This window comes from Xiphophorus couchianus, chromosome 22 (assembly GCF_001444195.1).
Source record: "Xiphophorus couchianus chromosome 22, X_couchianus-1.0, whole genome shotgun sequence".
NCBI lineage: Eukaryota > Metazoa > Chordata > Actinopteri > Cyprinodontiformes > Poeciliidae > Xiphophorus > Xiphophorus couchianus.
In genome coordinates this window covers 3,030,311-3,053,944 of record NC_040249.1, presented here as the reverse complement: position 1 = coordinate 3,053,944, position 23,634 = coordinate 3,030,311, and the positions used below count along the sequence as shown (strand labels likewise).

At 41.8% G+C, this 23,634-nt stretch overlaps 1 protein-coding gene across 2 annotated transcripts in view; it reads right to left on the bottom strand.

Moving 5' to 3' along the window:
* Nucleotides 1–23,634, bottom strand: part of meis1b (Meis homeobox 1 b) — a 107,742-nt gene that overhangs the window by 72,403 nt on the left and 11,705 nt on the right. For both annotated transcript variants that reach the window (XM_028006013.1, XM_028006014.1), the window contains exon 7: nt 14,148–14,259. In XM_028006013.1, coding sequence (XP_027861814.1) covers nt 14,148–14,259 — 112 coding nt within the window. The remainder of the gene's footprint in view (nt 1–14,147; nt 14,260–23,634) is intronic.

The window sequence follows — 23,634 nt, the reverse complement described above, 5'->3', positions numbered from 1 at the left end:
CCAAATATGGCACTTCTGCTGGTGTTTTCCTGGCATGAAATTGGCTTTGTGTTGGTAGCGTTTGGAGAGCTGGTTGGTAAATTCTCCCCCGTCTTTTGTTCGGAAAAAGGAGAGCGGTTGGGGGGTGGAGGAGTGTGATGGAGGGGTTGGGGGGGCTCCATGCATAATGCTCTTAGCCAGGGAGGTCTGGAACTGTGTCTATAAATTGAATTATTTCAATTTGAGGGAGAGAGTGAGAGAATAATGGAGAGTAGCTGTGTGGGTGTGCGTGTGTGTTGCATTTATATGTGAACATATGCATGTGTGCCGAGAGAGATAGAGAGAGAGAGAGAGACTCATTTTCTATTCTTCTGCAAGGTTCATATTTACAAGTGAGAATATAAACCAACTTGCGTAAGATTAGAGAAGAGGCCAAATGTTAGCTTGCAACTGGAAGCTCCAGTAATGGATAAAGAAAGGGCTGAACCATCCGGTTTCAGCATCTTGATGTTCTTATCGAGAGAAAACCAAATTTCTTTACCTCGTATGCTTCGTCTAATATTCGTGACATCCAAAACGCAAAAACAACCCCGGTGGCCATAGGTGTATGAGTGAATGTTTGTGTGCGTAAGGGTGGCGGCGGGGCTGAAAATATTCCTGACACAATATAATCGGCAGGAGACCATATGGCAAACTGGCAGCAAGCTATTTATCCTTATCCTCTTTGGAGGCTAAAATTAGCACTTCGCTGTTTGTAGCTTTAAGCTGGACTCCAACCTCTGCCACTGAGTTAATAATAAAGAAACACCACCCTCCTCCTCACAACCCCCTCTAACTTTTTTGTGTTTATCTTTTGCCAACTCTCAGTACCCCACTTTAACTATTTGTCCCCTCTCTTAAAAATAGAATCTGCCTATTTTATCATTTAAGAGTTACAGTATGAATGTCTTATCATAAATATTTCCTTAAGCTGCTGTTCCCTAACAGGAGTTTGTATCAGGAAAGCCAGGATTTCCTGAACATGGACCCCCTTTGCTAGCTTGAAAGAGTGGGATGATGAAACTAATCTCTTTATCAAAAGGCTAAATAAACATAGCCACTCTGTGTGTGTGTGTGTGTGTGTGTGTGTGGGCAATGCTCTCTGTGTGTGTGTTGCTTTGTGTGCTGTTGGGTCACACTAAGCATGGTCTGGTTCCAGCAATTGATTCTGTCTGTTTAAAGCTCTTTTTATTAGACAAAAAAAAACAAAAAACATAAACAAGAGAATTTTTTCTACCTGTATGGAGAATATATTGATATGACATTACCCCTCCTCAACCTGTTGCTAAACACTTTTGGTGTGACAAGTAAGACTCCCTTATTGTCTCTCTTTTTGCTTTCGTGCAGCTGCTAAACACTCAATTTATTTATCTCATCTTTAGACTTGTGTTAATAATGCTCAAGATCAATTGATGAGCTAATAACTAAATTTTTTATAAATTTCATCTAATCTTTTTACATATAAAAATGCAATAAACAGTTTGATTCTTATATGTGACTTTCAACAATTGGCAGAGGTGATTGCCCCAATTCTCCAATCTGATATTAGTTATTAATTATTGTTCTATTTTGACCCATATAACAGAAAAAAATGCATATCATACCCCTTAATAGGTAAAAACAAATACTCGTTTAAACTCAGATATATACAGTAATATATATATATATACAGTCAGGACAAGACATTGTCTGAGTCATCCAACTCAGGTTTTCTATAATAATACTGTATTTAGACATCAGTGACATCTTAACATAAATCTGATCAGAGGCCTCTTGGGCCCTGAGCTCGGCTCGGTTTCCAGTGAGGAGGAGGAAGATGCAGTCGGCAGTGGCAGGAGTGCAAAGTCAGGAGGAGCGAGCGAGAGAGAGTTTAAGGTCATTTTCTGGACCATTCATAATGTGTTGTGACACATCAGCAGCGAGCTGCTGTGATTTTACTGTCAGATTCCCTTAGAACCCGCACTGCTCCTATTAGGGGAACGGGGCATTGTCTTTCTTCGACAGCTTATCTTTGCATTATTCAGGCTGTGTGTACTGTACACTACCAAACGCAGGAGTTGACATGCGACTCCAGTTAATTGGGAGCTAAAAACAGAGCATAACAAGGAGCCCAAACTGGTGACCATTCCAAATTTGTCACTTTTTTATTTTGTTGTAATTTTTCATCCAAACACCCACATGCTCGACTGCATCAGCGAAAGGGGTATACAGTTTTTTCTTTTGTTTTGTCCTTGTCTGCCACATTGATTTGCATGACGAGTGCCTCACCACGCTCCGAAGTGCTTACATTTGCAAATCCGAGCTGCCGAATTTACTTCTAAACGCAGCGATATCTAGTAATTTGACGAAACCAGCGTGTTCCTTTGGGACACGGCTGTACTACAATTGAGCAAATTGCAGTGGCGCGCACAGGACTCGAACCTGAACCGGGGGGCTGTCAGGTCATACGTTTTCGGATCAACTTCAAGACGCACCACCACGCGAAAATGCCTTTTGAGTTCCAGGACGGATCGTCAGCGTAACAGGACGTCTTGTTATGTAATGTTAAGTGAAAAATCAAAGGAAAGAGAGAAAAAAAAGAGAGAAAATCTTCCAACGCATTCAAGCATTCTTTTGCTAATCTCTCCCGTCTGACACACGAGAGACATGGAGAAGGCTACAGAGGGTGTGTGTAAACAGTATCTTTTAGCAACCACCAGTAATTAGATATAGGCATTTGGCATTCGCACCAGTCACAAATTAAAGAAGAGTGCTTCCTGTAAACAGACAGTGAGAATGTGTCTACATCATTAGTGTGCCACAATTATAACATAGGAGCTAAAGATACATTTCCCTCCCACTAGCACTCCCTCAGTCAAGCAAATGAAATGAAACCATTTTTTTCTTCTTCTTCTCTTTTTAAGCACCAGACTGTATGAATGTATCCATGTGCATTTGTGCATTAAATACAGAAAATAAATTGTTGCAAAGCAATATATACATTTTTTTTTATATATTTAGAGGCTTTCTTGAGGGAAGCCCAGAGACTAAGTGAAGGCACACGAAGTGGGGGGTGGAGTACCAAGGATGATATTTCGTGCAGATGCTTGTCATGAATGAATATGTATTTCATGTAAATTCTGCACACAAGGCATATTGTAATGGTCGGGGCTAGACTTTGCATTTCTTTGGTCATGCAAACATGCCCACATGTAGCCGGCGGACGGACGGATACGCCAGCCGAAGGGATGCATGGGAAACTTAAAGTAACAAGGAGGAGAGGGAACAATAACTCGGCTTCAAAACGTGCTGGCAATTCCACCCGACGTTATCACAGAAAGTCAAAAACGAGCAAATGGCAAGAGGGACAACACAGAGGAGAGTGAAAAGAGGCAGGAGGGGAGGGGGAGCTAACTCATACATCCATGCTCTGCCCCAAGTATCACTTTTGGCACTGGGGCTGACTTTTAGTGGCAGAGATGTTGGTATCAACTTTGTACAGGGTAAATATAAAGCAATTTAACCTTTGTAAACTGAGCTATGATTCAGAGCTAATATGTACAATGTAGTCAAAAAGATAAGTGGACTGACTGCTTGTGTTGTGTTTCATTTACCTCTGAAGATGGAAGTTACATTTGTGGTTCACTGAGCTTAAGGTTGTTTTCACACATAAAAGTCCGGTCGACTCGGTTCAATTGGGGACCAAAATTGCAACCTTTGTTACATTTTCAGCTGCTGTGGTTCACTTTCACTCTGCTTTGTGTCAAACAATAAAAACCCTTTGAAAATCCTGTTCCCTCCTCCGCCTGTGGTGACGCTGCGCCAAGAACCACTTAAGGAAACAACACAAAAAACCTAAGAAGAAGACATGAGCGCAACGTCCTTCTTTGTAAAATATAAACCAAAATGAAGCAGCGTCAGACTTTAGCAGTTGTAGGATTTCTCTTTTTGCCTTTGGTAAAAAGACCACAAGCCATTCCTCCTGCTTGCGCGAGATACACACATATTTGTTTTGGTTGTATTTACCCAGAATGCCCTGCACTATTTCCGCTTCCTGCTTTTGAAGCGATCTCCAGTGCGCCTGGCGGTTTGCATTCAAACAGTGCCAGAGTTCACTTCAACCCAACAAAGGCCGAGGATTGTAGGTGGACCACGGTTCACTTCTTTCGTTCCCCATCAGTGTTTGATTGTGCATTCACACCTCTCCAAACAAAGCGGACTTTCTAGGCACACAGACTGACGTATGATTAAAACGGACTAAACAGGACTGGTGTGAAAGCAAGTGATCTAGTTGCATGTTGGAAAGCAACTGGCAATCTAACACGCAAGCAGCTGTACCTTCATGTTCAAATTGGATGGACAGATGGATGAAAGTCAGGAAATCCAAACATTTTTCTATGCCATGTGTTTTATTTTTCCTTAGTAACACGGATCTGGAAACGATAAAAATTGAAATTCATACTTTTCCAGACTGTGTGGGAACCCTGTGATGCATCCAAGCACTCTGGCCTAATGTTCACTTAAACAGAAATTGTACAATACTGTGGCTGACAACTGGTTTATTGCTAGTGGAAATAGAAATAAACAGCTGGTTTCCCTGAGTTTTATAAGTGGTAGTCATGTTGAATTTTGAGGTGAGAATCGGTGACAAACCCTCAACTTTACCAACTCCCGGGTTCCACTTCTGGTTTTTCCTCAGTGAGAAACGATACATTCAAGTTTCAGGGTATAAATTGAACACAAAATCAAACTGCATCCCTCATCAAAAACTGTTTTCAGAATGCATTTTAGATGCATTCTGAAATTTGAAAACTTCCACATTTTCGACTTGGAATTACAATTCAGGAATTTGATTGGTTTTTTTTTTCCAACTTTGGTTTTTAGCACCAATGGCATGGTGTCCAAATGGAAAAGAACATTTCAGATCTTTTTCTTTCTTCCAACAAACCCTAACAGTACCGCCCTGTCTAGTTTTACTCTTCTGCTTCTAAACGCCTGTCATTATGACGGTCATTGGAAAACCTAATACACTCCATAGTTATTCTCGTTCTAAATGTTTGATAAACCCTCACGTAATTTCCAAAGTCTCACAGTAAAATGTGTATGCACATCTTATCCGATGGGTTTATGATTATTAGCTTCTCACACATAAAATATTGACTCAGGCCAATAAAACCAAGTTCGTGGATGTGATTGAACAGGCAGAGGATCGTTTCATGTTAAATGATGTATAAGAGAGGAGAGGCGAGGTGGAGGAAATCATGCTGTTTGCTTTTATTTTAGGTTCTTTTATTCGTCGCTGTGCCCCCGTTCCCTCCCGTCTCCAGCAGATGTGTGACAACAACCTTAATCCTAATTGCAAACGGACTCCGCTCTGTGGGAACCTGAGGCAATTTCCTCTTTTTTTTTGTTTTTTTCTTTTGAGAGGAGCAAACTCAGGCCACTCGAGTTTGCTTACTGGCCATAAAATCTTATCAGGGTACATCGTTTTTCAGTAAGATGTGTCATTACTTGACAGCGGACGCGTCAGCCGGCGCGATAGCGAGAGTGAGAAGTTGTAAAGCCCTCAGTGAGTTTGACCGAGAAAGGTCAAGCCCGGGCGCCGAGAAGCCTTTACTTTTCCCAGGTAACTGCAGGTAATAATGTTTGAGAAGCCGTAAATCTGGGGAAGGTGGAATAAACATTGCTACCAGCAACACACAGTCCGGGGCTGCTTTGTAAGGATGTTTTAGAAGCAATAAGACTATATAGCTGTCATATATTGGTTTTTTATAAACTGCGTGTGAACAAAAAGTTTGGATCATGCGTTTTATGTTGCAAGAGTTACCTCAATGTCTCTCCACAAGAGATGTTGCGCTTCTTTACTGGCGCATTCAGCTCAGTGAACTCCCAAATGACACTCGGCGACACTTAACGGCGTGATCGGCCACAACTTTTCCACCGCTCCCCTCTCCCTACCGATTTGCACACACACATAAAGACACTGCTCCACCCTCCAAAAGGCTTCCGCAGCATTTACGCCGAGATTTCTCCCCTTTCATCTCGTCTTACTCTTCCATTTTACACGCTTTCTTTCAGCCTCTTTTTTTTAATTCTGCTTTCGCTCTCCTCCCCTGTACTCACACCCTGAGGAAATCAAAAGGAGAACCGTGTTTGCGTCTGCCAGCTACCTCTACCTCCACACCTCCTGTGATACCGACTGAAGAACAAAAAAATCTAAACCAAGGGAACCGCACACCTTTTATCCACCCACAAGAGCCTCACGTTTAAACAGATTACTGGTAAAGCTGGACACCAGTAAGACAATTACCGGACCGAGAGATCTTGCTCGATCACGTCTAGACATTGTCTAGACGAAGCGCACCTCAAGCCGAGCAATGACCATCCTTGATTTTTTTTTCTCTAATTAATGCATTATGATATTTTTCTAACAGAGGAGTGGAACCGTTTAGCGTAACATTGCTGCTGTAAGGCTTTACGCCTTTGCAAAACTTGGCTACCACTCCAGATTCTATATATGAGGTACTGGAAGAGTAGAGGAAGTCATAGAGGGTAACAGACCACACAAACAATCACAGCTCCCTCTCTTCCAGTCTACTGGACAATCGGACCAATTAATCGGTGACTTTGAGGGGACCACAGGAAGCCGAACGATTGGACGAGCAGAAGCCGACCGCTGATTGCTTGGCTCCCGTGTCCGTATCTGCAAAAGCCCACCCTGACTCTGGGAACTACCCAATAAGACAATCGCAAACAGCAGCTATGAGCTCTGACCTTGTTGGAGGGCACCGAAGTTGGTGGGTGGATGCATGGCTGGATGGATGCATGAAAACATCAGAAATATCTCTGCCCGGTCGATGAAGACTCACAACCGCTGAAGGTTATATGCTATGATTAATGACGAAAATTGGCTTAATTTATTTCTGATATTGTTTCAAGACATTTTGCAGTGAGTAATCCTATTTCACATAAAACAACTCTCAGTATCCAGTCATATGAAATCTGTTTGAATAGTAAAATTCACTCTCACTACTAATTCTCTACAATCACAATTTTACAAATGTAGAAGAAGTTATTTTGTCGGACTCTGAAGTTGGCGTCTACTCTTTGGAGGTAAATATGAAGAGTCCAATGTAAAACAGAGCTAACCTACAAAAATAAAAACGATAAATTTTTCAAGCAAATTTGCTTCGCCAGGTCCCAGAAGTAAAAAAGCAAAAAAATAAAAAAATTTAAAATTAACTTGTAGTACAAACTGAAGTGAAGGACAATAAACCAGGAACCAGGAAGTGTTGCTTGCTACTTATGCTACTCAAGCTAAATCAAATCATAAAGCTCTGGTTTGCTCTGCATCCCCAGAACCAGAACCAGAACCAGACAAGCAGCATTCAGCTTCTATGCACCACAAACCCAGAACAAACTTCCAGAAATCCTTTCAAAAGCAACTGCTTTTGAACCATAATAAATGGAAAACTGACCAATACATTTGATGCTTGTTGATGATTTTGACCATGGCACTCGACGAAATGTAATGTTTGTTCCTGGTTTCTCAAATTGGTGACTGTGTAATGTTTTCGTTACTTTTTATTTTTGTGTTTTTATGGTGTAAAGTTCTTTAAACTGCCTTGTTGCTGAAATATGCCATACAAATAAACTTGACTGACTGATTGATTAAACTCGAGGGATAAATCAGGAATGAAGCTAAACAAAATGGACAACTTAGCAAAGAGACCAACTTTAAACTGGATCTTCAGACACTCTGTTAGACGCTTGTTACAGAAACACTGTTGGTTCCAATTTCTTTTAGCTGAATCTATGAAAAATAAAAACTGTGGCTGAGGTTACAAGTCAGAAAATGAGTAGACAACGCATTTGAATGTGCAAAATCCAGGTCTTTGCTGGATTTAGCTTTTTTTGTCTTTTCTAAAATACAAACCTTTTGGACATTCACTTGTCGTCCATTCACTCTAGGTGTGTTTTTACGGCCTGACAATTCATCTTTTTGTCTTGGGTGACCGAGGACAAGGTTTTACGCCTCAGTCTTTGTCGTTACGTAGCCTTGAAAATACAAATTTAAACGTTGACCTTTTATTCACGTGTGTTTACTCCTACATTTACAGTATGTCAACTTGCTTAGTCCTTTTGATAAAGCCTTATCCTTTCAACCATTTGAGATGTTACAGGCTTTGTTAAAGAGGAAAAGACGTTCTCTTTCTTCATGTCTTCTATGAAATTCTATGCCAATAAGGTGAGAAAGACCTTCTGATCAAAACCACTTTAACAGGTTAAAAGAAAGTCTGAGACCTTGGAGGCAATGGGTAAAGAAATGATTGGACATTTGTGTGTTTTGTTAAAACACAAGCTCAAATCCCAGGCCAATATTAAGACACCAACAATGAACGCAGACGCCATCATACCGGGAACCTTCTTCACAACGTTTTATTTTTTTTTAGTTTTCACAGATTATTTTACATTGCTCAGACGTAAGGCAACCTTTTTTCTACAAAATTTTGTTTTCTAATGTATACAAATCGGCCAAAGTTTAAAGAAAAAAAACATGGACAGACTTCTAAAAACCCTGTAGATCCTGATCAAGACCACTGGAAATCCTTACAACAAAGTCTAGCTGCTTGGGGGGGGGGGAAGAGCACAGACAATTGGAGCGGTTCAGAAAGTTTTGCATACTACTTGTTTTTCCAGCGCAAATCAGGCGAATGAAAAAGCCTCGAGCTGGATATTATAAACTCCGAAAGTCTCAAACCAACACTTGGACACCAGCGAACGAAGGCAGACACCGACATGAAGCCTAACAGGGAGCCGTTTGTCTTGGCGCGGCGCGCTGTACTTTGTACAAACAGTCCGGGTAATTGGTGATACATATCTAATATCAGCAGTCGTCGCCTCGTTCCCGGGACGATTCCGACCAGCAAAGAGGCCGAACCCTGTAGCTTTCAGATAGATAGAGAGAGAGAGAGAGAGAGAGAGAGAAAGAGCAAACACCCGACCGCACGTCTGCAGCTGACCAAGTCGCCGCCTGAATGTTATTCTGTTTCCCTCGCACGCAATACGAATTCACACAGGCAAAGAGGAGCCACTTCATTTTGCGAGAAAAAGAGACGACATGAGGGACTCCCAGCCATCGCCGGCGCATGTGATCTGTTAGCTTTTCCCTTTACCCTCCGAGCATTACTTTTCACACAAGAGTACGATCCAAGGCAGCTTGTGGGGCGCTACAACAAAGCGCGGCTGTTGGTAGGAACTAGTTAGCACACAGCTGGACTAATAGAGCGGGACTAATTAGCTACAGGGAGTTCCCTCGTCAGCGCTTTGCTGGACGTTTGCAAAGAATCTCCCGAAGAAAGAGAGGAGAAATAAAAAAAAAATTTAGAAATTAAAAAAAAGAAAAATAAGCGTCTTTCTTAGTGTGAGTCCTCTGGGGAGAAAGGAAGACACCCAGAACTGATTTTAATGACATGTGTGAAGCAAATGTGATCCTCCCTCTATTTTTTTTCCTCCTGTGACTGCCAATGGAATTTGGAGCTAAAAAATACCATGGGCATTGTGGTCGAAGCATAAACACCATAACTGAGGATGCAGCATGTGAGGATTGTCACCACATGTAAGAATAAGAGCCGGGCTTCGTCTCTCTCCCGCCGCCTCTCTGACACTGACGAAGCGCTGCAAAACATCTGCGAGGTTTACGAGTTGACGTTAACCATCTTATCATGGAAAAAAAAAAAACATATATGTTTCACGTCGATCCATAGTTCTCACGGTTTCTCCGGCTCTTTGATTTTCGACAGAGAGAGGGAGAGAAAGAGTACACTTCCGGGTGAAAACAGCGATTTTTATACCACTGGGCAATGACCCAGTAAGAAAGGAGGCCAGAGCAGAAGCATGTGTTTTTCTCAGTAATAGCCCTCCAGAAAAGAAAGGCAAGTTCAGTTGTTAAAGGGCCGTGTCTATCCAGCATCCTTCATCGGAGCTGCTTCGCTTTGCTGGAGGACAGGAGATGATAAGCAGGGGAGGAGAGGGAAGGAAAGGTCTGAGGACAGAAGTGAGGAAAGGGGCAGAAATAAGAGAGATTGGTAAAAAAAAATTGGCAAACATTTTCTTACGCTTTTTATGTGGAGGATTAAAACACCTCCAGCGAGATTAAACCATCTTTCTCTCAACACCACTTAACCTTAGTAAGTCTTTAATACAGTTTATATCATTTTAATTCAGGTTCATGTATATTCAAATAAAAAAAGGGGCAATGAAAGCTGCAGTATGTAATTTTTATTTAAAAAAAACAAACAAAACACATCATTAAGTAAGTTTAGTACAGGTGGACCGTGTTCCTCTGACCATAAGCCAACAGAACAACTTTGGGATGTGTTATAATTGAGACTTTGCGACAGGCCAACTCATCCAACATTAGTGTCTGACCTTACAAATAAGCTCCAGGTAGAATGAACAAATATTTCTCGTGAGAATGCACTCCAAACTCCTCATGGAAAGCCTTCCCAGAAGAGTTCGAGCTTCTATGGCTGCAAACAGTGAGACGACTCAATTCCAACGCTTATGTCCAAAGAACGGGGTGTCATTAAAGTTTGTGTGTGCATAAAGGCAAGTGTCTTAGTACATTACACTTGGCAATACAGTACGGCTTTAGAAGTAATGGAGAACTGTGAAAAAGTGTGGTCCGAGAAGAACAGGTTGCAAAGACAAGATAAAAAAAAAGTTCAGAGGCTGAAACGATAAAGTGCAAAGATAAACATGGACAAAGTTGGGAAAAATGGAAGAGAAGACGGTAGGAAATGAAAGCGAACACACAGGAAACAAAGAGGGGTAAAGGGAATGGAAAGACGAGGGATAGACAAAAGGTGATGTTTGAGAGTGAGTGGGAGGCAGAGAAGAAAAAAAAGGGGGAGGAGAAAAGAGGAGAGAAAGCACAGGGATGCATGAGGAGAGAGACACAAACTGACAGTCAAATGAAAGGGAGACTGAAGTGTAGGTGGGAGACAAGGGAAAACAGCAAATGGTGGGGGGGTGAGACATGAAGATGAAAGAGCGAGAGAGAGGGGAAGAGAGACAACTGTCGGGGAGAGAGTGAGCAAAGTGCCAAACAAATAAATAACCAGCTTACTGGGATTACCAAGTGAATGACACAGAATTTGCCCGAGCCAATATGACGCGGCAGTGATAGCTGCTAACCCATATAAACCTGAACGCGGTCCAACGCGTCCCGCGGCGCTCTACCGTTGTCACTGCGCTCCGATGCTACGGGAGGCCCATTGTTTATGTGGGCTCCTGTAAAACGTATCGCGGCGTCTGCAGGCTTTGAAATGGAAGAGTTGTTTGAGACTACCTGAACCCTCAAAAAAGAAAAAAAAAATTGAGATTAAGAAAGAATACGCTGCATGGTTAAACATGTACGGGCGCAACAAAGGTTTTAACCAGCTCGAAGCGCAAACGTTACGCAACAGATTCGCATTGTTGCTCTCCTTCAGCTAGTTAAAATCAGTTGACTAAAGCTAAGCGATTTGTCATGCTTTCAAGAAAATCCTTCTCACAGTCTGGAGTTTTAGACGTGTCTGTGTCTTCTTCTCCTACCACAGTTTAGTCACACCTGAGCAGAAAATCCTATAGTTGAGTCTATAAACACTCTTTGTCCTTAAAAGTGACATTTAGAGAAGAATTTCCAGGCGATGTCAAACTGATCCTGTTGCCTTAACGTCCCAGAGGAACATAAAAGGAAAACCCTATTATGAACCTAATTCTCGTTTTATGAATTTTAAAGCAACAAAACTGTTCTAAGGTAACATTTCTAAGGCAGGGATGCAATGAGATCGTGTGTTTCCAGTCTGGGTGTTAGCATTCATTTTGGCTGGTGAAGTAAGGGTTAGCTGTTTTTAGGTTTTTCAGACATTAACCTGTGTGATTTAAGCTGTTTAATCTATGCATAATAATCTATATTTAGCCACTATTCAGACCACTTTAGCTAATTCTTTTTCAAAAAAGCGACTAGCGACAAATCCAGCAACTATTTCTGTGTTACTGGAGATTTTGGTGACAACGTAGAGCCACCAGTTGCACTGCAGCTACAGTTAGCACTGGGCGCTCACTTGAGTCCCTCCAACCCACAACTGACAGCAGGCTAGCCGCGCTGCAGCAAAGTCAATTTACGGTCAGGTCAGTCAAAACCAGCAAAAAGCGGCTATGAAAAGCTGAACGTGACGAATCAACCAACACTTTTTACCTATTTATGTGGCAATATGTTGGGTACTCAGTAGAAATTAAACAGTTAAATGTGGTTGATCTGTAAGCATAGGCTAACTGTTAGCTACTCAGATAGCTAAACGAGTAGCACCTGCTTAGCTTCTTCCTCTAGGTGCTAAAGTAAAAGTAAAGTAAAGCCCTACTTTTCTGTTTATGAATGAGTCTTGATAACATTCTTCAGTTCAAGCTCTGTTTAGACTTTCAATGATCTTGCTAAGGCGTCATGTCATCAAATGCTAACAAACACTGTAGCGTCTCATCTTATGAGGTGAACGTACAGCCACACCAAAACAACTGAGTGAAGTTTAAATCATAAATTGCACATTGGCAAACAGAGATTCAATTTTCTTCAGTTTTACGAATTCCCATTCTTACGGTTAGACGCTAACAATGCTAACAGCTTGCTAACCATGCTAAGCTAAAGGGAAATTTAATCATTTAGTCATGAATTTGTACTGCACTTTTTCAAGACTAGTTTAAAGTCTGTCGTGTTGACATGTTGAACAGGGATGTTCTGTTTTGGGAAAACCAAAATTGTATAAATCTTTTGGCATTAGGCCCCCCTTTAGACAAGACAAAATAAAACAAGCATGGAAATATGTGGACAAGTCCAACCTATGCTGGAGTGTTGCAGTCTGATCCTTTGAAACATAGTTTGTGATTAGTAAAAGTTTTGCCGCTTTTGTGACAAAAAAAAAGCAATTTTTAAAAACAAAATGTCAAATAACTTTTTTTCAGAGGTAGTTATATTATTACGTCCCGAACTGTCAACTAAAACCTGAAGTTATTAAAGCAATTTTAACAAACTCAGTCATGTTTTTTTAAATAAGTTGATGAGAAGTTATATTTATACTCGCCTAAATTCATCGCAGAATTCAAAACACACAGCTTCAGCAACAAACACACACACACAGATCCTCACTACTCCACATTTTACCCTCTAATGAAGTCCAACGGCAAAACAAAAACCTACGAGAGTCCAGACAGAGTTAGAAAAACAGAGATGTGAGGTGACAGAGAGATGATGAGACAGAGTCATTGTAGTATAAGGAGCCAGTCTATAATTGGAAAGATGTGAAAAATGAAGTGTCAGTTTGGTCAATAAGGGGGAAAGGTCGCAGAGACAGGAGCCCAAACTCTGCACAGAGCATGCTCATTAGAGCGACCAATCAGCTCTTGGCTGGCTGCTCCCAGACTATTACGCATCAAAGGTAGAGGAGTGGACACACACTTGTACAATGTCTCTTTGTCTTGGGGCCCAGTAATTTCAGGGCTCTTTCATCAGCCCGTTCCTCTCTTCCACATGATCTATTTTTCATTTCTTTGTAAGCTACACGTCTGAGTCCTCAGCGCTGACCAGTACTGGCGAAATAATAAAAAAAAAAGAAGCAGTACTTTAGTTGGAAACACGGTGTGTGAACGTGTGTGTTGACTTCGTAAGGCATGGCAGCGTTCTCTGCTCCTACCCAGGCTCTGCCTCCTGGAGCAGGCAACCCTGCAAACTGCTCGCCCTGACATCAACCTCAATAATACATAAAGTTGCATTTCTGTGTGCAGTTGGTTCGCAGCGTCAATCCCAACACAGCCAGCGCGCCGTTTCTGTCTGCCTCTCTTTAAAACACACCGAGCTTCACAATGCACCAAAGGACAAAGGAAGAGAACGTCAAATCTAGGGTTCTAGGCACCAAAATGAGGAGAATCCGATTCCATCGACTTCTGAGCGAATGTACTGAAGCTCAAAGAATGTTAGGAAGACAACAGGTGTAATATTCCTTCATCCACAACAGGAGTACTTATCAGTTCAAAGAAGTGAATGTGAAATAAGAGGTAAGGAACTTTTCTCTTCTCGTTCATTTTTCAAGCGTCTGCTGCTGCTGAACTCTTACCCTGTTCGCTGCTGTTGTCCCCGCTGTGAGACGTGTGTCCGCCGCTGGACGGTCCCGGCGTGCCTCCGGAGCGCGTGGATGCCGTGTCGTCGTGGTCTCTGTTCCAGGATGTCTGTTCGGGAGAGAGGCAACCAAAGAGACGGCCATTTTTAATACATCTATTTTTTTGTTGTTTTTGTTTTTAATCAATTTTAATTTGTGAACTGAATGTGGATATCTAAAGATGCACCAATCAAGGTAATTCTGACTTCTGTTTTCCTTTGCCAGTCGTAATTTTGACTGATTTTGTTATTTTCCCCTTCCCCTCAAATACCATTACATATTAAAAAAAAAAGACAGAAAAAACTGTTTTGAATCCATCAGAAAAAAAAATGAATTTGTATTTACAATTTGTTTCTACATCAAAATCCATATCCCTATCACGTTTTACTGTATGATGTTGGTGAAGGCATTTATAGGTCAGATTTTGTTCTTTAATTGAATGCATTCCAAGCAAAGGAAACCCTCGCTACTACAAAATAAAACTCACCCAGAGCCACAAAAAGCCATTTTCTAAACTAAAACTAACTGGCTAAAGTGTTTTATTGTGAAATCTGGAAAAATAAACTAAATTGTATTTCTATTTTCTGATCGCCATTGGATCTCTGATCACTATGTCAAATAACAACAAAAAACATCAACTTTTGAAAAGTTTAAAATATAGTTTGATTCCGGACTCTACTTCATTGATTGGAGCATTTCCAGAACAATGGCATAAAAACAGACACAAATTCAAACTCAAAAATGAACTCAGGATTCAGTCTACAAGCTCACCCTGCAGTTCATGAGGCCCTTCGACATTTTTTTGTTTTCTTCACAAAATGCAGATTATTAGACGTTTCTCAAAAAGGCCGGTCCAGATCAATAGAGAGCAAACATGTTGCTTCAGTTCCCAGATTTCTGAAGCATGCGATCCGTGGCCGCATCCATTTGCCCCAAACCACTAGCAGATGAGAATACGAAACAGCTACAACTTAAGATAGGCTACGGCAAGCGCCAGGGAGTGATGTCATCCGAGCAGAGAGGGAGAGAGCAGAAGGTAAAAAAAACTCGTGCAGTCCCCCATCGGTACAAATTCTCTGTTGGGTCCACAAGTGAAATAAAAATAATATATGTTAAAAATATTTTAAAAATGGACGACGACTCACAGTGAAGTGGAGCTAGGTTTCATTTTGGGCATGGCAAAAGCTAAATTAAATAAGCAAACGCTTTTCCGTAATCTTTCCTTAAACAAAATGAAATGCAACACCGATCGGGCCGAGTCTGAATGAAAACAAATGAAAATGTTTGAGCGTAGCCAACTTCGAGAACAAAAAAAAAAACAACTTTATGATGCAGCCGTGTAGCTACCGACTGGACAAGAGCTGGAGTTTATATATAGCAAGTCGGTTCCATGTAAGGCCAGATGAGGGTCATCTGAACGCTGGACAGTGGTTAGCAAATGGCCCAGAAACGACTGAAAACATTACGACCGCACGCCACAAATAGTGTACATACAATAAATCACACAGTTATTGACACATCGAAGCCTTCATCGCACTCATACATGCAGATTTACTGCCTCGCAAAAGTATTCACTCCCCCTTGAGACTTTTTGACTCAAAAAGCCACTTTTATCCCCACCACTACAAACTAAAACACGCATTAAACAATTTTGTAAATCCATACATCTAGCTAAAGTGTTTTATTACAAAAGCTGACGAAATCAAGTTAAAATTTCTTTTTTCAGAATTTTAAATAACACGAATCCTCTATTTTACAAGCTTGTTGTGGATGTTAACTTATGGAAATACTCACAAGATGACAAATTCTTGTTGCATTCATTTTCGGTTTTGTAATAGTTGTAAGAAGGTCAAGGAAAAGGATACATGGCAGACTTGCACAACATCAGGAAAACGCTACAATGTGACACTATTACCGAAGATTCTGGTGACAATAACAGCTACGTCTCTGACTTTATCATAAAACACGAGCCTCACGGGTCAGTGTGAGAGATGTAAGGCAACTCTGTGTAACATAAGCCACACATTCTTTTAACGCTACAAAATTTTCGGAGCGGCAAAAAGAAGAAAACCCATTTCAGAGAAACAGCAAACATGTGGAAGAAGACCCTCTGGTCAGATGAGGCCAAAACTGAACCTGAACACACCATCCTCACTGAGAAACGCTTTTCTTTTACTGATTTGTATTCACACGCTGGAGTGGAGCTTCACTTTCCAGCAGCACAAAAATCATAAACACGAAGCCAGAGCTGGTCATTTAAATCCAAACATGTGCAATGATGGCCTAGTTCAAGACTTGATGTGAACCCAATAGAAAATCTGTGCCAAAACTTGAAATTTTATGTCCACAGATTAGGGATGCATCGATCCACCTTTTTCATTTCCGATATGGATACCAATATCTGAGGTTCATCATCGGCCGATACAGAAAAACAGAGCTGAATTTAATTTAAATGTTGTTTTTTTAAAAAACACTGGCACAAATTACAGAAACAGAAATTAATTTGATAACTCTGCACCAGTACAGAACACTTGATTGCTTCACAAGTTTCATCAAACATGTATAAACAACTTTAATTTGTTCAGTCAGTGCAATTAGGAGTGCACCAGCCAAAGTAAAATAAATAATAAACTGAATCTGTCAAAAACAATAGGGAACTACTTTGGTCAAACATGTAAAAAAAAAAAAAAAAAAAAAAAAAACAGCAGCAAATATTTCAAATGGTTCAAAATGTGCAAGAAAATGTAAATTGAATAAAGCATAAGGTCGCACATAGAGTTAGACTAAATAGATTGGCCACATTGTCACCGATTCCCGATCCAGGATTTTTTTCAATATCGGGACCGATGCAGATATTGATATCGGATCAAGTGCATCTCTACCACAGACGCTTTCCATCCAGTCCGAACGGCACGGCACACTTCGGACTTCGACAAAACGTTGGAATTCTTCCGCTTCCCTTTCATGATTACTTTAGCTCGTCCATCACACGAAATCCCACCGAAACGCGTCAAAGGTTTGCCGCTGTGGCGTGAACAGAGCGCCACAAAACTCAACAGAGACGACTGCTTTGGCACCACGCTGCACATGAACGTACACAAAAAGAGCAAAGAAACCGCACGGGCCCTGCCGAACACACAAAGGCTGCTAGATGTGAGTGAAACCAAACCAGATGTCTCCCGGCGCTCTGCGAAGCAACATTAGCGCTGAAGACAGGGGTGAGAAAGGAGACGTCACAGGAGAAGGGAAACTGAATCAAATGCCTCCGAAACGACTCTACATCACAAACAAACAGAACGCGACGCAAATGCTTATCGAGCCTCCTCCGCCCGCCCGCCTAGCTTTGCTTTGCGAAATCAAATGAGGCAGATATCAAAGTGGGGCTGTGTGTGTGTGGGGGGGGGGGGGGGGGGGGGGGGGGTGTGCACGTGTGCTTTTAGGTCGTTTTGTGACGAAATGAGTGATAGAAACCCGCAAGGAGGACGAGAAGAGGGGAGAGGAGAGGAACGTTGTGGGAACGGGAACAACTGGTTTCAATTGGGACGCTGCGATTGGCGCTGCTGCCGTTGCGTGAAGGGTTTGGAGTTGATCTTTGCTTTATTGAAAGAAAGGAAGACATTATTTCATGACATGGGATTTGTTTAAAACAGAGTGTAGACTTGAGCGGAGAAAATACAAGTCAGCAAATTCAACACATTTGGAGCGGATTAGAGCTGCTTTGATGTTCCCAGGCTATGAAATTATAATCCAGTGATTACATGGACGATATAATCGTTTTCCAAATTAGACTCTGAGGCTATTCAATAAAGACTGAAGTTCCTGCGCGACGGCATGACTGGGATAGGGACAGGGATGCTGATTTTAACGGGGATAAGAACCAAGGATGATTGTTTTTTGGGTTGTTTTTTTTCTGTTCTTATTTGCTGACCGTAGAACAAGAGGGGGGGGGGGGGGGGGGGGAATGAAACACCCATGCATGACCGAGTGACTCCAGAGCACATCAGAAGTGAGGTAATCCAGACCACATGCTCAAAACACAAACAGTTAACGGCAGCGTTTGCCAACTCTGTCCAAATCTGCTCTGTTTAAAAAAATACAAATATAAAAGAGGGAGAGATGGAGAGAGAAAAAAGTTTTTTTTTAAAAAAAGCCAAACATGTTTATTCAGAGCTCCGTAAAGAAGACTAGTACAGCACCCACCCCCGGGGATGTCGAGCGGTGAGAAGTGAAAAAACCCAAGAGCGTCGGCTTGTGAAAAAGGACGTGATTTCCCTTTCCTTTCTTTTTTTTTTTTCCATGTCCTTTTTGTTGTAACTCTCTAACAAATTCCATTTGAAAATATAATTAGAACGAGAAAAAAAAAAAAAACAGAGGGGGAAACGGCAAAAAAAGAGAGAAAATTACCACATTAGCTGTAATTGAACAAAAGAGCGCTTTGCCTGCTGGGAGGTGGCCACCGCGGCCCCATGGGAAACGGGGCGGGGCCGAGACGGGGCCCTGGTGGCATCTCTGCGGGGACGGGAGAGAGGGAAGGGGAAGGAGAGGGGAGTTTATTTATAATCACAGGCCGCCCTTTGGATGGAACGGGGCCCAGCTCTGATCTAACACGCAATTAATACACACACGGCTGAGATAACACAACCGGTGCACACAGGGCTGCGCAGCATGTGTGTGTTCTCAAACACACTTCTCTTGCTTGGTCACTTAGCTTGCACAAACACACACATACAAATAGTTTGGGGGGGGTTTTTTATTCCGCAAACACTTGCACACCTGCCATAATAACAAAAGCGCTCACCTTGACCAGAAAAAACAATACAGAGACACACACTTACCCTGTGGTGCTTTTAAACAACGGTTTAAAAGCACCAAAAAGAAGAGGGACACCTTAAATGTATGTAAATTCAGAGGATGAACAGATGAATAAACAGAAACAGAGAGGAGGAGGAGGAGGAGGAAGAGGAGGAGGAGGAGCGTCCCTCCGCGCCCAAGGCTTCACACTTGATTCATTCTGTTCGCTTAATGAGCGGCCGTGGTCTCTCGCTCAGAAAACGCCTCCCTCCCCTGAAAATTTCTCAACCTGCTCCATGTCTCCTGCGCAGGATAAAGATTAATTCAATGCCTAATTGTTCAGTAAATTCAATTTTCCACATTCTATTCTGCCTAGATTTAGCTAAACTTCTTAAATCTTCTGCGCCAAGCTAAGGGAGCCCTGTTTCTTTTTTTTTCTTTTTTCTTTTTTTTTTTTTGAGCCACACATACCTTTTCCCTCCCACCCTCCTCATCCCCTCCTTCATCCCTCCTAATTCGCCGTGAAAAGATTTTCCTTGCTGGAAATTCAGATTCCGCTATGATCGGTGAGGCATTCCAATCCGATGCGTTCTCATTGTGCCTCGTCTAAGATGCGAGAGGGGGGCTTCCCTTTCTCGCCTTGCCAGACCCCCATATCATACAAGCGCTCATGCAGGAAATGCTGCCTTGCCAATTCATTTGCAATGATAAAGAAAATGGTTGGGGTTATATTGCTTTGCCACCCAGCTCTTCCCTCTGTTTTTTTGTGCCCAAAATATCTTTTCTGATGTTATGGATATTTACAGGAGACAAATTTGTTGGCACCGCTGGTAAAAATGTGTAAAAAATTTATTTTTTTTAAATTTCAGTACTATGATCTCACTCTGAAAGTTTTTGCTAAATCCAACCTTTTACTCTGAGTATATCTTGCTATTGATCTGATACAAAGCGAATACGGGCCCAGAATTGTCGATACGGATACCATTATCGATACTGAAGCTTTTGATTATTTACGTCTAATATGTCATCAAACGTCTGACCTTCAGTTTTTCTGCTTTTTCCGCCATAACAGAATTTGGACTATATTTATCAAAGTGTATAAAATACTATAAGGACATACCAATGATATTTAGAAACTAGAGAAAAACTAAACAAATTTGTGCGAATGTTCTTCCATAGCTAAACAAGGTACAAAGCGATCCCCATATCAGATCAAATCTAAAAAATGATTTTTTTTGAGGCAGAGTTCAGAAACTACGACACAAAACTAAAAGAATATTTCAACAAGGAATCTGAAACTACAATACCATCCTTACCATGCTAGTATCGATCCGATACCGATATCGACATGTTATCGATGTCAATAATTATAATCGATCTGCCCACCTCTAGCTTTTGTTGCTAAAAAGTCCAACACTGTCCCACTGTCTCACTCCACAGATCTATTTGATGACGTACTGTATATGTGTTCAACTAGGCAAATAACGCTCTGCCTTCGTCTCCTTTTGCATTTAACATTATATGATACACAATTTGATCACCAGATAAGCCAGGCAGCCACAGAACTGTAGGGCAGGCTGAAAAATTCTGCTGCATGATCGTCACCACACACTGCTTCCTAAACTGATCACCATTCACTCACCTCAATATGGTAAAATCTTGAAACTGAAAGTCAAGCTGACACCTTGCCATGTTTTCTGATTAATTTGGCCAATGGGTGCCTGAGAACTCATGGAGCTTAAAGATTTCCTCCCGAGATAGTCGCGTTATCTCAACTCTGAAAAGAAAATGAGGCAAAAGTAACATACCCTGCTGTCCTGACACAGCAGAACACTGCAAATTCCACACCTTTTATCCCAATACTAATGAACTATTCAGAGCAGAAGTGCATGGAAAGTAACACACATAGAGGATGTGAAAGGCGTGATGTTCCACAAATTTCTCTTCATATCCCCACATAGCACATGTGTTTTTATTATGATAGCTTACTCATCAGCAGGTTTACTTTAAGTTGACAAAAGCACAGAGTTCTGGTTAAAGTTGGTTTAAAATGGTAGGACAAAAAAACTATTTTTCTGGCGTCCTCCTTTAAACCCCCCATTTGGCAGATAGATAGCATTTAATATATACTGGAGACTTTGTGACTCTCTTTGCTGCTATTCTTAATTTTAAGGTATGTCGTCACCTAGCTTAGTGGCTAGTCGCTAAAAGAAAAGTCCATCTGTGTCACTAAGTATTTATAACCCAGGGAAGCAGGAAGTCACAGATTCAACTTAAAAAGTAAAGTTTATGTGGGAATTATTTTGCCACAGTTGATTTTTTAAGAAGAAGAATTTCTTCACACAATAAATAAAGATATTCAAATGTTTACAGTTTGTGATTACATCGCAGGACTCCTACACGATTCATTTATTTCCGTCTTTTCCAACATTTTTATCAAAGTTTGTTTCCCTTTCTGAACTTTTCAAGCTGTGCCAGGGAAAGTGTATATATATATATATATATATATATATATATATATATATATATATATATCCGAAGATGACAGTCAGGCTTCTCAGAATTCCTCATGCATCCTTCCCCTCTGCGCCTGTTTTCTTTAACACAATTTTTGACCTTTTGCAACAGCGCTGCTTTCTTGAGCTGAAATCCGCGAGAATACCATGTGTATGCGGCGGCAGTGGCGAGATGGCCTGCAATAACTCCGGACACATTCTCCCACTCAAGCGAGCGCTGGTGGGAAAGCTGTGAGTGAAAGGGGCAGAAGGCCAGCTATTGTAAACTCTTGTTTGCTTTTGCCTTCAACGGCGAAGAGATAAAGCAGGATCTGCCTCTCTGATAACCGGCCAGGCAAGTGCTTGCCCAACTACCTCTGCTTTCTCCCTCCCTCCCCCTTTCGCTGCAATATCAGCGCTTCCAAAATGAAAAGAGAACCTGATAATGGTATGCGCGGTGAAAAAGAAAGGAAAAAAAAATGTGTGTGTGTGCAGGGGGGGGTGCGGGGGCAGACCAAAAGGACCCCCAACTCTCTCCCTCCCTTTTTGTTCTGCACTCCCTAACTCCTAACAATAGACAAAGAAAGGAGAAATAACCTTATAATTGCTGAAAGGGCGGGGGGGAAGAAAACTGGATTTTGTCTCTTGAGTGTGTAAAGTATGCTATGCTGAATAGCCGTCAGGTACGCTTCAAAACTGGTGGGTCAACCTCGCAGAGGCAAGCAAAGATAATTACATGTTTGAGATAATTACCGGAGCTTTCAAAGTCTGCTCAGATGGCACTCGTAGAAACTGACAAACTGATTTTGTTTCTCCGTGGCCGTCCTCCACTACGACTCTCCACGCTGTACGCTCCGTGTTTATCCCACGAGAGCCAAAATCCAAACAAAAACATTAACTCCAGTGCCCTCCCTTAACCACCAGACAAAGCACATCCCCTCCTGTTTTTTTTTTTTTTTTTTAATGTAGCTACAAGTGAAAAAAAAAAAAAATAGAAAGAGGGTTGATGTGATTTCTCCGTGGCACGTTTCGCAGCGGGTTTCTTCTGCAGGTTAACTCGCTGGGATTTTCTCAGCCTATTCCTTGGAGACGAGCTGTTTGTGACGGCGGCCATTGTCGGGGAGCTCACAGGGGGTTAGGCGGGAGAGGAACTTTCCATTAGCTAAGTACACATGCGTTAAGCCAGGTTATTGTTTACTTAGCCTAAGAAACCACAGCGGGCCTCGGGGACAGACATGGCCGCTCATCAGAGGCGTCAAGAGTCACAAGCCAGAAACTTTTATATCTGCAGTTGGGATCCTGTGGTTCGACTAAGCACTGCTTTCCAGCAATACTTGCGAAATCTTAAAACAAACAATAAATCAACAGCAAAAAAATAAAAAAATAAAACAATAAACGTATGGTGGTGTTTAGGAGGCTCCCTACATTTTTATCTTTGATGTCACTCCAGGGTCGAGTTGCATAATCATAATCACCCCCTACTTGTTATTCGCTGCACAATAATGAAGAGGCTATGAAACACACAAGTCACGTGGTCATCTCTTTGTATCACTTGTTGAATCCTCAACAGCCGCCCTGCATTCACAACTCAAACCAGAGGAGAAAAGGGGGAGTTTAGGGGGAGAAGAAGGAGGAGGAGGAAGGTGAAGGGGGGTCAAACCCGTTCTCTATTCAACTACAAAAGCAGCTATTACCAACAATCACTACAATGTTTTAAAAGTTGGTGTTAAGAACAGCAGCGCGCCACTGTAGGAGAGTCGGCGAAGTCGGCCGACACTCCATACCTTGACAAGAAGTGGGCTAGATTAGCGACGTAGCGATTAGGAAGGTAGTGGAAGTTATAGTTTCTATTGGCTTAGGAGGTTAGAGGCTTAGTGGGGAGGAGAGAGAAAAGGAGAGGGGGGAAGAGGGGTCAGCAGTGTTTGACAGCCAGAGTTACCTAAACCAACACCGCTGGGTCCCACTGACCTGGAAGCCCGCACTTGTACAGCAAAACAGCGCCATTTGTTAGGAGAAGATAGCATGATAGCACTATCAGGAGTGAATTCTTACACCGTGACCACAACCCTTCTCTCACACACAAGCTGGGCTTGTTTGGGGGAGAAGAAAAACAACCACAGATCCCAAAACGTATAGATGTGATACGAGATTTGCATTCT